This window comes from Phyllostomus hastatus, unplaced genomic scaffold, assembly GCF_019186645.2.
Source record: "Phyllostomus hastatus isolate PE091 unplaced genomic scaffold, TTU_PhHast_1.1 phas_contig_86, whole genome shotgun sequence".
NCBI lineage: Eukaryota > Metazoa > Chordata > Mammalia > Chiroptera > Phyllostomidae > Phyllostomus > Phyllostomus hastatus.
The window spans coordinates 70,678,879-70,690,906 of NW_025333977.1; the positions used below are offsets into that span (position 1 = coordinate 70,678,879).

The window sequence follows — 12,028 nt, forward strand, 5'->3', positions numbered from 1 at the left end:
GTAAATAATGCTGCAAAGAACATAGGGGCGCATGTATCTTTCAGATTGGTGTTTTGGGTTTCTTCAGGTAGATACCCAGAAGTGGAATTGCTGGGTCTTTTTTGTCTTATTATAGACTTTGCTTTAAAGTCTATCTTGTTTGATATAAGTATTGTTACCTCAGGTTTTTTTGTTTGTTTCTATTTGCACAAAATATCTTTTAGGAAAGTCCATAGTATGAGCCAAGATAGGCCATTTGTATGGAAGAGCCATTGGAAGTGGCTTGGGTGACCTGAAAGTTGGGTGGCATGGGGCCTCAGGGAATCACCAGGGTGGGGGAATGGTGTTAGCCAGGTTGATGGAGACTCAGATATGGCACCTGCCTATGTCTGCAAGCTGGGGAGGGACAGTCCTCAACCAAGGAAAAATGGCACCTTCTTGTATTTCTATCTGGGAGAAAACTTCCCCTCCAGCCCCCAGCTCAAAGCCAGACAATTTAGTTTCTCCCCATATGACCCTGTGCTTTTCCAGCAGTTGCCCCAGTACTGGAGCTCAGAGCAAGTGAGTACCTCAGCCAGTAAATCAGTATGTATGCCCTTTTAAGAGGAACTGCCTGGGACTCCAGAAGCACTTGTTCTCACTCAGCCACTGTACCCACTGGTTTTTACAGCCAGAAGTTTGGCAACTTCCTTTTTTGGCACTAGAACCCTGGGCTTGGGGGACTGGTATGGGGCTGGGAGCCCTCGCTTTTTAGTGTAGGCCTCCAAAGCCAAGATATCACTCTCGAATTTTAATCTCCACACGTGGGTGTGGGACAATTAAGTAGCAGCTAGGAATGAGTGGCCAAAGGGGGAATAAAGGCAGAGCCCTTGCCATGACAATCTAGCAGAGAACTTACTATAAGAGGCTAGAAGCAAAAGACAAGTCTCACCAATTAACTGAGCAGTGCTGAGCTTGGCTTGATAACATTGCCAGGGGTTCTGAACATTGCAAGCAGGAATATAGCAAGGAGAAAGGGTATAGTCCTTGAGATTCTATGCTGGGGAAGAAAGTCTCTAATGATTTCACTAAGAAAAAGAGACTTTGCTAACTGAGGAAGAAAGCCTTTGTAGCTGTACATTATTCCCAAGATTTAGAAGGGGGAGAGAATGGGGGAACCTAAAAGCTGACTAAGGTCTATAACCCCTAAGCCCCAATAATCAGTGTACTTAGATCAACTAAGTACCCACTTGTAGCCTCGGCTCAAGTGTAGAGAACAAACTCACTAACTTAACTAACAACTTGATTTTCTCTATACGCTGGGCATTTAGACCACTGGGTGCCTGCTTGCAGCTTTGTGCTCGTGTGTTTCATAAATAAACTTGCTATCTCATTTCCACTATACTTATTTGTCTCTTACTTGAATTTGTGTCTTTTGAGCAAAACAAGAACCAAAGCAGGGGAGGGATCCTCTTGACTTGGGTCTCTCTCCCTGTCCATAACAGGACCAGTTGGTTCTCCTTCCACCCCCTTCCACGAGTCTCCCAATGGCTTCTTTATATCCTTACTTGTAGGAATTCTGTTCAGCTATATTTCAGGTGATTCTCAAGGGTGGTAGTTCTGTAGTTCATTGTAATTTTGGTGTGGTTATGGGAGGAGGTGAGCCCAGCATTTTCCTATGCCACCACCATCTTGAGGAAAGAGCCATTTTATATATACTTTTCTATTTGCCTTGTTCTTCTGGCTAATTTTCTTATTGTTCTCCAGTGAACTGAAACAAGAACATTTTTTAAATGATATTATTTTTTAAGGGTGATTGTTGATTAGAACCCAGAGCTTGCATATAGTTCTATTGTTCTCCTTTCTGCACTCCTAGGTTCACAAGGAAAACTCCCACAATAAAATTATATGAGAAAAACATAATGTAGATATATATTGCTTGACATAATTTCTAGTTCCTAAAATGTGCAATTAAAAATAATATTTAAGTAGATTAGGAAATTTGTTATGGAAGGAAAATCTCATTTGAAGAGTTCTTTTGTTAAGTACATAATAGCTACATAACTAGATCTTCAGTGATTGGTTTATTTAAACTGTAATGTGATTGTAACATCTTTCCGCTGAAACTAGAACCATCCCTAACAAATTAAGCCAGAGGTCTAGTTCAGTTTTGCTTTTAAATACAAGTTGCATAATCTGTACGTGGTTGCATAAGTTATCTTTAACATTTTGTGAAAACACTTCAGGCCAGCTACAGTTCCCCAAACAGCAGATTAACAAATGGAAGCAGAAATTTAACTCCATTATTTTAAATATTAAGGATTTCTATTGCCTACCCATACAACAAGCAAGTACAAAGAGAAAATAGAAAACATCCAAGATGCAGAGATAAATCAGACATAAGGTTGTGTGTTTGGTGATACTGCATGTGATGAGGCAGGGCAAGTCCTCTGTGCTGAGTAGGTAGGATGGTCAGTGCTTCAAACGTGCAGACACTTCTAGGTCCATACTAATTTGGTGAGTGAAATGTGTCTTGCGTGCTTTCTAGGCATTCCACAGACTTGATGGATGAAAGCAACACCCTTCTTTGCAGGTCTCCCAGGAAACAGGCATCCCAAATCATGAAGACTTATGCATGCTTGAGCAGAGGTAAACGAGGATGCCTGAGATCTGATCCAGGTAAGTCTTTCCTTGTCATTTCGCAGGTTAGTCCACAGGTTCGTAAAACCTGAAGTGAGCAGAGACACCTACCTCTATAAATGCCTTATTTCCACCCTCCAGAAGAATCAGGAGCTTTTAATAACTGACCCTCCTTAAATATTTTAGATAGTCAACAAATATTTTCAAATACTAACAATTTAATAATTGTTTACTATACCTCAGGCCCTGTGCTGGGCATTTAATATGTTTTTTTTTTTTTTTCTCATTTAATCCTCACAATGACCACTTGGAACAGGGGCTAATATCAACATCCATATTTTGGATAAAATAAAGCTGAAACTTAAAGAAGTTAAGTAAATTGTCTAATGTCATAAGTCAGCTCTCCCCAATAGCAAAGTTTGATAAGTCAGTTATTCACCCTGAGCTCAGTTTCCTTTTCTTTGAATTGAGGTAGGGTCTTCCTCTTTCAAACTGTAAAGCTCGAGTTACAAAGATCACAATCAATGACCAGCGGTGACCGGAGACAATTCGCCCTAATCTATGGCCCACCAGTCCCTTCCTTTCTAAAAAGTAAGAATCCATCAGCCCGTGCCTCCCTTAAGCGTGCTTGCTTTCCCTCTGGAGCTGAACTACAACCCCCGCAAGGCGCCGCGCGGCGCCAGGAATGCCTTCCGCCTGCTCCCTCAGCTTCCCCTCTGTGGCTCCTACAACTCCCACAAGCCCCCTCGGCCCCAGGCAGTGGCCAGGCCTGGGGTGGAGGCGGAGGCGAGGGAGTTATGGAGGGGGCGGGATCTGCAGGGAAGTGCGTCAGAGGAGGTGCAGGGAGAGTAGGGCGCTGTGGTCTGAGCTTGAGGGTGAAGCTGGCGGTGTAGGAGGATGGGCGGTGAGTGAGAGGGACCAGCGACGCTGGGCGGGGGTCGCGTAGCCGTTGGACGTTCCCAGCGGTTTAGGGAAGGGTCTCCTGCTGGTGCGTGGCTGCGGTGGGCTGGTCCCAGCGGCGAGGTTACGGTGGGGTCGTCCCTCGGCCCAGTGGCCTGGGGAGGGGCCTGGTCGGGTCCCTGGGGCCCCGGGCCGGGGGCAGCGCCGGGCTTCCCCGCCCTAGCTCCTACCGACGGCGTCCGCCTCCCTCTGCCGCCTCGTGCGCCTCGCGGGGTGACTGCGCCAGATGGTCTGACTTGGGAGAACCGCCGTTCCCAAGGAGGCCGGGACCTCTTAAGGTCATTTGAGAGCACCAGGCTGAAAGAGGGTTAAAAAGAATAAAAATCCAAACCCAACTTAGAGAGCTGTCGTTAATTAGTGTAATTGCCCTGAGCTCTCTGGAATCACTCCCCGTCTTCCAAACTCTGTAACCCTAGTTCGCGAGCCTGTTTTCTTACTGCTTTGTAAGGTGTTTGGTGCGCTCATGGTACATATTTGCAGTATTTGACTCAGCTGGATACGCCTTGAGTCATTTTATTGCGGCCTTTTACTACTGCCACTGAGCCCGTGTCCACGCCTTGGGAGTGTTCATATTTTGTTTAATTCAAAGTTTTCTTTAAGGTTGAGGTGACAGTATTTAGTTTGCAGATGAGGAGGTTCAAAATTATAAGGAATGGGGAGTTGGTAGGAGGGAAGAATTTGACAATGTAAAGGAGCTTGGCTTAGCTTTACTGGATTAGGGGCAGATTGGCATCCAACATTATGTGTTGTTGTGTTCTCCTTGCTATTCTGTGAACCAGCAACAACTCTTTGAGTTCACAAATATCTTGAACTCAGTCTTCCAGACTCTAAACCTTGATTTGGGGTTTCCCTCTTCAGAGTAGACTGGGAGGAGTGAATTTCCTCTGCTTCCTTTTCCTGTGCCTTTTTCACACTCAAACCCAGAAGTCTTAATGCTCTGCAGCTTGTATGAAAACTCCCTCTGTAATTAAAAATTTATGCATGGTACATTGCTGACTCTGGGCTTGTCTGTTGTTTGTATCTGTAATGTGTATGTCCTTTTCAGTGTTGTCTGTTTTAGTGTGCAGGTGATAGACTAGAGAACAAGACCTCTGTCTCCGTAGCATCCTGGGTATGTGAACCTTCAATAAGTACTTATATGATAATGACTTTTCTTTTGAACTTAATTAAAAGCAAACTATTAAAAAACTTAATGATTAGACATTACTTTAAATAGCCAAAGAATGGGGACTAACAGGTGACTAATTTCTTTCAAAATAATCTTTGTCCTTGACTGAGTCTAACTTTTCTTCAATTTTTATACAGAGCAGTCTGAATGCCAGAATGGATAACCGTTTTGCTACAGCATTTGTAATAGCTTGTGTGCTTAGCCTCATCTCCACCATCTACATGGCAGCCTCAATTGGCACAGACTTCTGGTATGAATATCGAAGTCCAGTTCAAGAAAATTCCAGTGATTTGAACAAAAGCATCTGGGTCAACTTCGCTAGCGATGAGGCAGATGAAAAGACTTATAATGAAGTACTTTTTCGATATAATGGCACAGTGGGATTGTGGAGACGGTGTATCACTGTACCCCAAAATGTAGACTGGAATAACCAAGAAAGGACAGGTATTTCTCTTTCTAACTCTGTCTCCTTTACCTATTCAACAGTAGACAAAGTGTTACAATGATGGCCTAATTATGTTGAAGCAGGTTTGTGAGTTCTTTCTGCCCTCAGAGAAATAAATCTTACATGTCTCTTCTTTCCATAGCATCTTCTCTCCCCTCTGCCTTCCATGGCTTACCGTTGTACTCATAAATATTGGCTGGAGGAGTAACTGTCCTCTTTATCATGGGAAGACATTTAAAATCTCTGTACTTATTTACCTGTTTGTTGAAAGCCTTTTTTAGTAATGTCACACGTGATGAGGATATAATTGGAAAAGTATATTGGAAGATTTTAAATACTTGGTAACTGGTGAAAAGGACTAGTATCCAAAATCAAGTCAACAAATATGAATTGATAGTTCTTTTATGTGTTAACTGTGTTTTAGTAGAAATTGTCTCTCAGGTTTATTTTGCAAGCATTCTTAACATTTAAAAATTTTAATTTCCAGTTATTAAAATGGAAACTTTAGAACTCTCTGTAAGGAACAACCTTACATTTTGTTATTATTTGTTACTACTTCTCACAGCTCACAGTCTTGAGTTGCCATACATCAAAAGAATAGTAGTTTTGACTCAAATGGAAAAAAGAAAATAGTTTGGAAGAGGGGAAAGTTGGTTAAAGTTTATTGTAAGATGTTTAGGTTTATTTATGAGAATGGAGGAGTACTTAATATTTGAGTCTTAGCAACTGCTTACTCTTCATTTAACAAATATTTATTGTATGTTATGTTCTAGGGCCTAGTAGCTTGGAACACATCAGAGAAAGTAAAAATAAAAATTCTTATTTCTGAGATAGCTACTTACATTCTAATAAAGGGTAACAGGCAATAAACATAACAGTATATACAATACATAATTATATAGTATATTAGAAGATGACGTGTTATGAAAAAAATACATCAAAATAGGAAATACATATGATGTTGGTGGGCATAAGTTATGATATTTGGTAGTATAGGCAGAATAGGCTCCAACAGGAAGTTACCACTGGAGTCAAGACTTGATACATGTGAAGATGTTGGCCTAATAGGTAATTGTGGAGGCAGAGGGAATCATACGGTTGGAAGGAAGAACTACTGCAAAGGCCTTATGTTGGGATCATGCCTAAAATAGTCAAGGTCCAATAAAGAAACCACTGGGTTGGAATGGAGGGAGAGTGGGGATTCTGTCAGAGATGTGTACTCTGGGAGTGGGAGTGAGGCAACTCATGCAGGGCTCTGTAGGCATGATGAGGACTTTAGTTTTTACTCTGAATGTGATGGATCCATTGTGGGGGTGGGGTTAAGCTGATCTGGTCACCTAGGCTGGTATGTTGAATACAGGTGTCAGGCATTAGTGGAAGCCAGGAGACTAGTTAGGAAGCTTTTGCACTAATTTAGGTGAGAAATGAATGTGACTCAGACCATGGTGGTAATACTGAGCAGTGGCCAGGTTCTAGATATATTTTGAAGGCCGAATCTGGCCCGGCACCTTGTTTCTACCTGGCCGCAGCACTGAGCTCTCGCTTAACTGTTAAGGAATAGTTACATTTATACAGTTCTAAAATTACATTTGGCCCTTTGAAGGCAACCAGGAGGCTGATGTGGCCCCTGGTGAAAATGAGTTTGACACCCTGTTCTAGGATTTCCTGATGGAATACATATGGGCAAGAATGACTGAAGTTTCCAGGCTGAGGAACTGGAAGGTAGAATTGCCATTACCTGAGGTGGGGAAGATGGCTGGTGGAGTAGGTTAGGGAAGAAGATCAAAGTTCCTATTTATATCAGTTTTTATCCCCTCCTACTCTTTCCTAGTCTTACACATCTATTCCATTCATTTTACTGCTCCTACTCCTCGCCTCCTTCTCCCCCCCGTTTCTTGTGCCCATGTTTTAAGTCTGCCACTGAGAACCACTGGCACCTATTGGGCATTGATTTTATATATCAGGACCAAAGAGGTTGCTGTCTCCTCTGGGAATGTTTGTGTCACTTTTTTAATTACCCAAAAGAGATTTTTGTTAAATGCTTATAATTAAAACAGCAAATAATCATTGTTATTCCTGTCCAGAGTCATTTGATGTGGTCACAAGATGCATGAGTTTCACACTAAGTGAGCAGTTCATGGAGAAGTTTGTTGTTCCTGGAGATCAAAATGCTGGGATTGATCTTCTTCGGACCTGTGAGTACTTTGTTATCAGCAGGACAGTAAGCAGGGGAAATAGGAAATAATTTTGCTCTTTTTTTTGAACTCTGATTTTGGAACAAGATGAGTTAGTACATTGTGTCAACTTGAAGTGTGATCTCTAACAGTATTGATCTGTTGATAACATATTTGAGAAGTTAGATACACACTTACCAAATTGCAAATATGAAATTAAAAGAGGCACAGTAACACATTGGATGACAAAATTCAGACCCTTCAAAAGGTGTTACTAGTGAGCCCATTTAAAGAAGTTTAATAGGGATAAATAATAAATTCCCATATTTAAGTTAAACACTTCAGTTACCTGAGTGCAAATAGGAATGTGTGAAAACAGTTGACTACAAGCTCTGTATGACTCAGTTGCATGTCAGGCCTGCCACGAGTGTTAATCCAGGCTTAAGTGGTAACAAAAGTGTAGGTGTCAAAAATAAATGAAAACATTTCTAGGAACATTCTATTCCTTGAGGGTCAGGCTACCCAGGATGTACTGTCTTCAGATTTGGACCTAGTTTCCAATCGACAGAGACGTACTAGAGCTTTCCTGGAAGAAGGATCATGTCATGAGATGAAACATTGGTTTAATGGCAAGTATTCAATTTTGTGTTGCAAATACACAGTAAGAAGTTTATTTATACTAACATTTTGAAGGAAAGTCAGAGAAAAGACTTTTATGTAGTTCTAGAAGTAAAACTAAGCATTAAAGGGTAGATTTGGTTTGGAGTTGATAGTAATACATTGCTAATAATTAAAATAATTTAAAAATGGAATTGGATGCTTTGTAAAGTCATTGACTTTCTTCCCATATGTTTGAAGGAATTTATGATAATTAATACTGCCATTTATTGAGTGCCAAGTATATACCAGCACCTGTACTTTGTACTTTATATATCTTTCAGCAGGCTTTTTATCATTGCCATTCATTGACTTGTTACTCCTGCCATGGATCCTATAAGGACTTAGATTTGTGTGTATGTAGAGCCAGAGCATTGTGCTTCAAATACTGCCTGTACTGCTTCATAGGGATGCTGGGAGGATTGATACACAAAGCATCTGTAGAGCCGAGCCTGGCATGTAGTAAGCCCTGTCCTGCTGAAATCAGTAATTGTTAACTGCTATTAGTGTCCTTTTGCTTGTATCAGGACACAGTTAACATTCTTTTGAACAGTGTACTTTAGAAAGAATCCTCAATATTCCTTTCTCACTTTTGAGAAAAGATCTAATTAGAATATGAAGAAATTGCTATGTGGAAAATGTGTCTGGAATTATGGTAACAATTTTATTCTCTCTTTTTAAAAATCAGATCTTTGGCGTTGCCAGTTCCTGTTACCTTTTGTGAGTCTAGGTTTGATGTGCTTTGGGGCTTTGATTGGACTCTGTGCTTGTGTCTGCCGAAGCTTGTACCCCACCATTGCCACGGGCATTCTCCATCTCCTTGCAGGTGGGTCTTGTCATCATATTTAACATTTTATCCTCCTTCTGTCTCCCTAGACCAAAGAGTTGTAATTCTTACACATTTGTGATTTCTGCCCTGTCACATTGCCTGAAGAACACTTACGGTCCTCTTATCTACCTGTGTTTTGTTTTCTAAATTTTTCTCCAAGGTCTGTGCACACTGGGCTCAGTGAGTTGTTATGTTGCTGGAATTGAACTCCTCCACCAGAAACTGAAGCTGCCTGAGAATGTGTCCGGGGAATTTGGATGGTCCTTCTGCCTGGCCTGCGTCTCAGCTCCCTTACAGTTCATGGCTTCTGCCCTCTTCATCTGGGCAGCTCACACCAACCGGAAAGAGTACACCTTAATGAAGGCATATCGTGTGGCATGAGGGGGAGGCTAACTGCTTTACAATTGCCATTTTTATTCTTTTTTAAGAGTAATACTTTCCTTTGTCTCCCCCTCCCAACTGTTTTTAATTTAACTTTTTTTTTTGCTGATTTTTTATCTTGAAAATCCACTTTATTTATTCATATAGTTTTTAAAAACACTAAAATTTATATGCATTATTTGGAGTGATTCCATATTTCAAACAAACTGATCTAGGGTCTGAGTCCAGACAGAAGGAGGTGGGTGAGAACTTGGCACAAGTTTGTTAAAGGAAACCGGTAGTGGGGAGTTGACCCAGACCAAGTTCTGCTGATGTCTGTCAGACTTTTCAGTAAAGTGATTAATTGTATTCACTCACCTGGAAATTTAATTTTTATTGGGAAACCTCATCATTTTCAAAACTTATGTTCATTTTGCTGTTATAGAAAGCCAGTCAGCCAGAAGTATTAGTGCTGCTTTCAAAGACTTAAGGTCATAAAATAGGGAAATTACCTAGAATCCTTTTCCCTACATATTGTCATACAGTGTCACTGAGATGAAATATGGCAGCTGTTTATCTACACCATATCTGTCTACAAGAAAGAAAGTGAAAAACAGTATTTACTCGAAATTTTAGCTTTGTAACCGCAGGAATTCCAGTGCAGCCAGACAACAAGATTAACCTTATTTTATTTTGTTTTTTAAACTCCCCTTAATAAGTCAGTAGGATTTTCAGTACCACCAAACCATTTTGGATTTTTGTTCCTTCCCCCTTAACACACCAGGCTTATTCAAAGAGTGCTTTCTTTTTAATATTACATGGGGGTCACTGAGTACAATTTTCCAACTGCTATCTTTATTTCAGCTGCATACCATAAAGAATGGTCCACCACAAAGACCCTCTGGAGTTAGGAAGACTACTACAGTTAGGATGGTCGTTAACTTCTCACTGTGGTCTTTATTTCTTGTGGTGAAATGATGTGCCTTTCCTTGCCTAATCCCTTCCTGGTGTGAATCAACATTATTTAATGTCTTCTGATTCAGTCATTTTTTTGATAAATGTCTATAAACATTGAGCTTTTTTAAAATTTATTTATTTATTTCATTACTGTAGCACTTGACAGAGTTTTTAAAATGTAATTTAGTAATTTCTTACAATACACTAAATCTTTTATAAAAATAAAATAAAAAATGAGAAGAGACTCAGTTGATTTAAATTTCAATACCTTAGCATAAAAAAGTACAAGAATCTGAATGAGTATCTCTGTGGTTCTCTGTGGAAATGCACTGTCGCTTTATAGGTGTATCTTTATGTCTAGAGTTTGGGTATCGATTTTATCTTCCCGGAAATGTGGTAACCTCTTGCACCCATTAGAAAATAAGAGACTCTTTATCGCTTATGTTTCAGAGTTTTAAATTATGTTTTCAAAGTAGTTTTGTGATCTCTCTCATACTTAATGTGGCTATTTTCTCATAAATTCACTTCATGGCTGTGGATATTTGTGTTCTATATTAAAGAAATAATAAGTGAGCTTTTGACTTCCAACAAAGCTAGTATTGCTCTGCAACTGATTATTGCCTGTGAAATGGCTGGCTACTCAGTTTTCTCTCTAACTCTTAACGTTTCGCTTCCCTTCAGCACCTTCTGTGGAAGGTAGACAGGAGAAAAGCTAAGCGAACAAACACAAAACACTTTTGGGAATGGGATTTTAAAATTATTGAACAGGGTCTTTTTGTATTGGGACTTATTTTAAACAGTGGTCCCTGCCTCTTATCACTCCAGAGCTGCCTGTGACTGTAACTGCAGTCGGAATTGGGCTTTGTGGTATAGCCTCACCAGTAGCATCCTTTCATATGGGAAGCTGGTACCATAAGCCCTGATGCTAAGTATGTGTTGTGGTTGGTATTTTACGCACATTGCAGTGCAGCTGAGGTCATCCTCTCCTGTGTAGACATTTTTCTTTGGATTACATAGGGCTGTGCTTTATTTGATGTGAAAACTGGTTTTTCAGCTTTCTCATAACTCTAAAGAGGTAGAATCATATGAATTACTTATATTTAACCATTTTTAAACTAATACATAAAATGAGTGGCAAGTAGAGTCCTATTAATCCCCTTTCAGCTAATCTTTGAAAGTAACTCCAAAGTGAAAAATGAATTTTCAGATTATTCAGAACATGAACTTTATGGCAATGTAAGAAGCCTGTTTTAAAAATCTTAACTTTACGGTTCCTAACCTCATGAGTAAATGATATGAATATCTGCTATATCCTTTTTTGCAAAATACTCATTTCCAAATTTCTTAAAGATAGCCATAAAAACAGTAAAAGTTAACATACCATAAAAAAGGCACAATAATTCTGGAAGAATTTATTTGTTCAATTAACCAAGCCTAGTGTCTGTGTCCCGATACACCAGAGTCTCACAAATTTAATAGCAATGTGTTAAAGTTCCACCTGCTCTGTGTGTGTGTGTGTGTGTGTGTGTGTGTGTGCGCGTGCACGCGTGCCCTGGTGTGTGTGTGTGTGTGTGCTCGCGTGCGCGTGCACGCGTGCCCTGGGGGAAGGACAGACTTCAAAAGTCACAGGTGAACAGATTTAGTCGCACAAGTGCGAATGAGAAGACCACACAATAAATCAATTTAGAGTTTGCTCTTCTATTCCAAAGATGATATTAAATTGTAGACTAGCAGTTAAAACTTACTAGATTCAGTCATCTTCAGTTGACTATAAAGTACCTAGTGTGAAGGCATTTTTAAATTTAACCCTCATATTGGCTTTCATCAGAAATGAAAACAATCTGTTGAATTAACCTGATTTCCTAGCTGCAACACCTGCT

The 12,028-nt window shown here is 40.2% G+C and overlaps 1 protein-coding gene across 2 annotated transcripts; it reads left to right on the forward strand.

Annotated features, from left to right (window-relative positions):
• Positions 1-3,392: 3,392 nt before the first annotated feature.
• CLDND1 (claudin domain containing 1) lies at positions 3,393-10,721 on the forward strand. Of its 2 annotated transcripts, XM_045851722.1 has the most exons (6): positions 3,441-3,502; positions 4,604-4,669; positions 4,864-5,170; positions 7,256-7,366; positions 8,691-8,828; positions 8,992-10,721. In XM_045851722.1, exons 3-6 carry the CDS (start codon positions 4,882-4,884, stop codon positions 9,210-9,212), a joined length of 759 nt encoding a protein of 252 aa, XP_045707678.1. In that variant the 5' UTR covers positions 3,441-3,502; positions 4,604-4,669; positions 4,864-4,881; the 3' UTR covers positions 9,213-10,721. The 2 variants fall into 2 exon arrangements, with proteins under 2 accessions (XP_045707679.1, XP_045707678.1); XM_045851723.1 differs by lacking the exon at positions 4,604-4,669 and having other exon boundaries at positions 3,393-3,502.
• The last annotated feature ends 1,307 nt before the right edge of the window (positions 10,722-12,028 follow it).

Excerpts from the sequence above, each read along its gene's own strand:
- CLDND1 (XM_045851723.1), top strand. The coding sequence starts at position 4,882 with ATGGATAACCGTTTTGCTACAGCATTTGTAATAGCTTGTGTGCTTAGC. Across the intron at positions 7,367-8,690 it reads GATTGATCTTCTTCGGACCT|ATCTTTGGCGTTGCCAGTTC; the intron begins GTGAGTACTTTG and ends TTTAAAAATCAG. Across the intron at positions 8,829-8,991 it reads CATTCTCCATCTCCTTGCAG|GTCTGTGCACACTGGGCTCA; the intron begins GTGGGTCTTGTC and ends TTTTTCTCCAAG.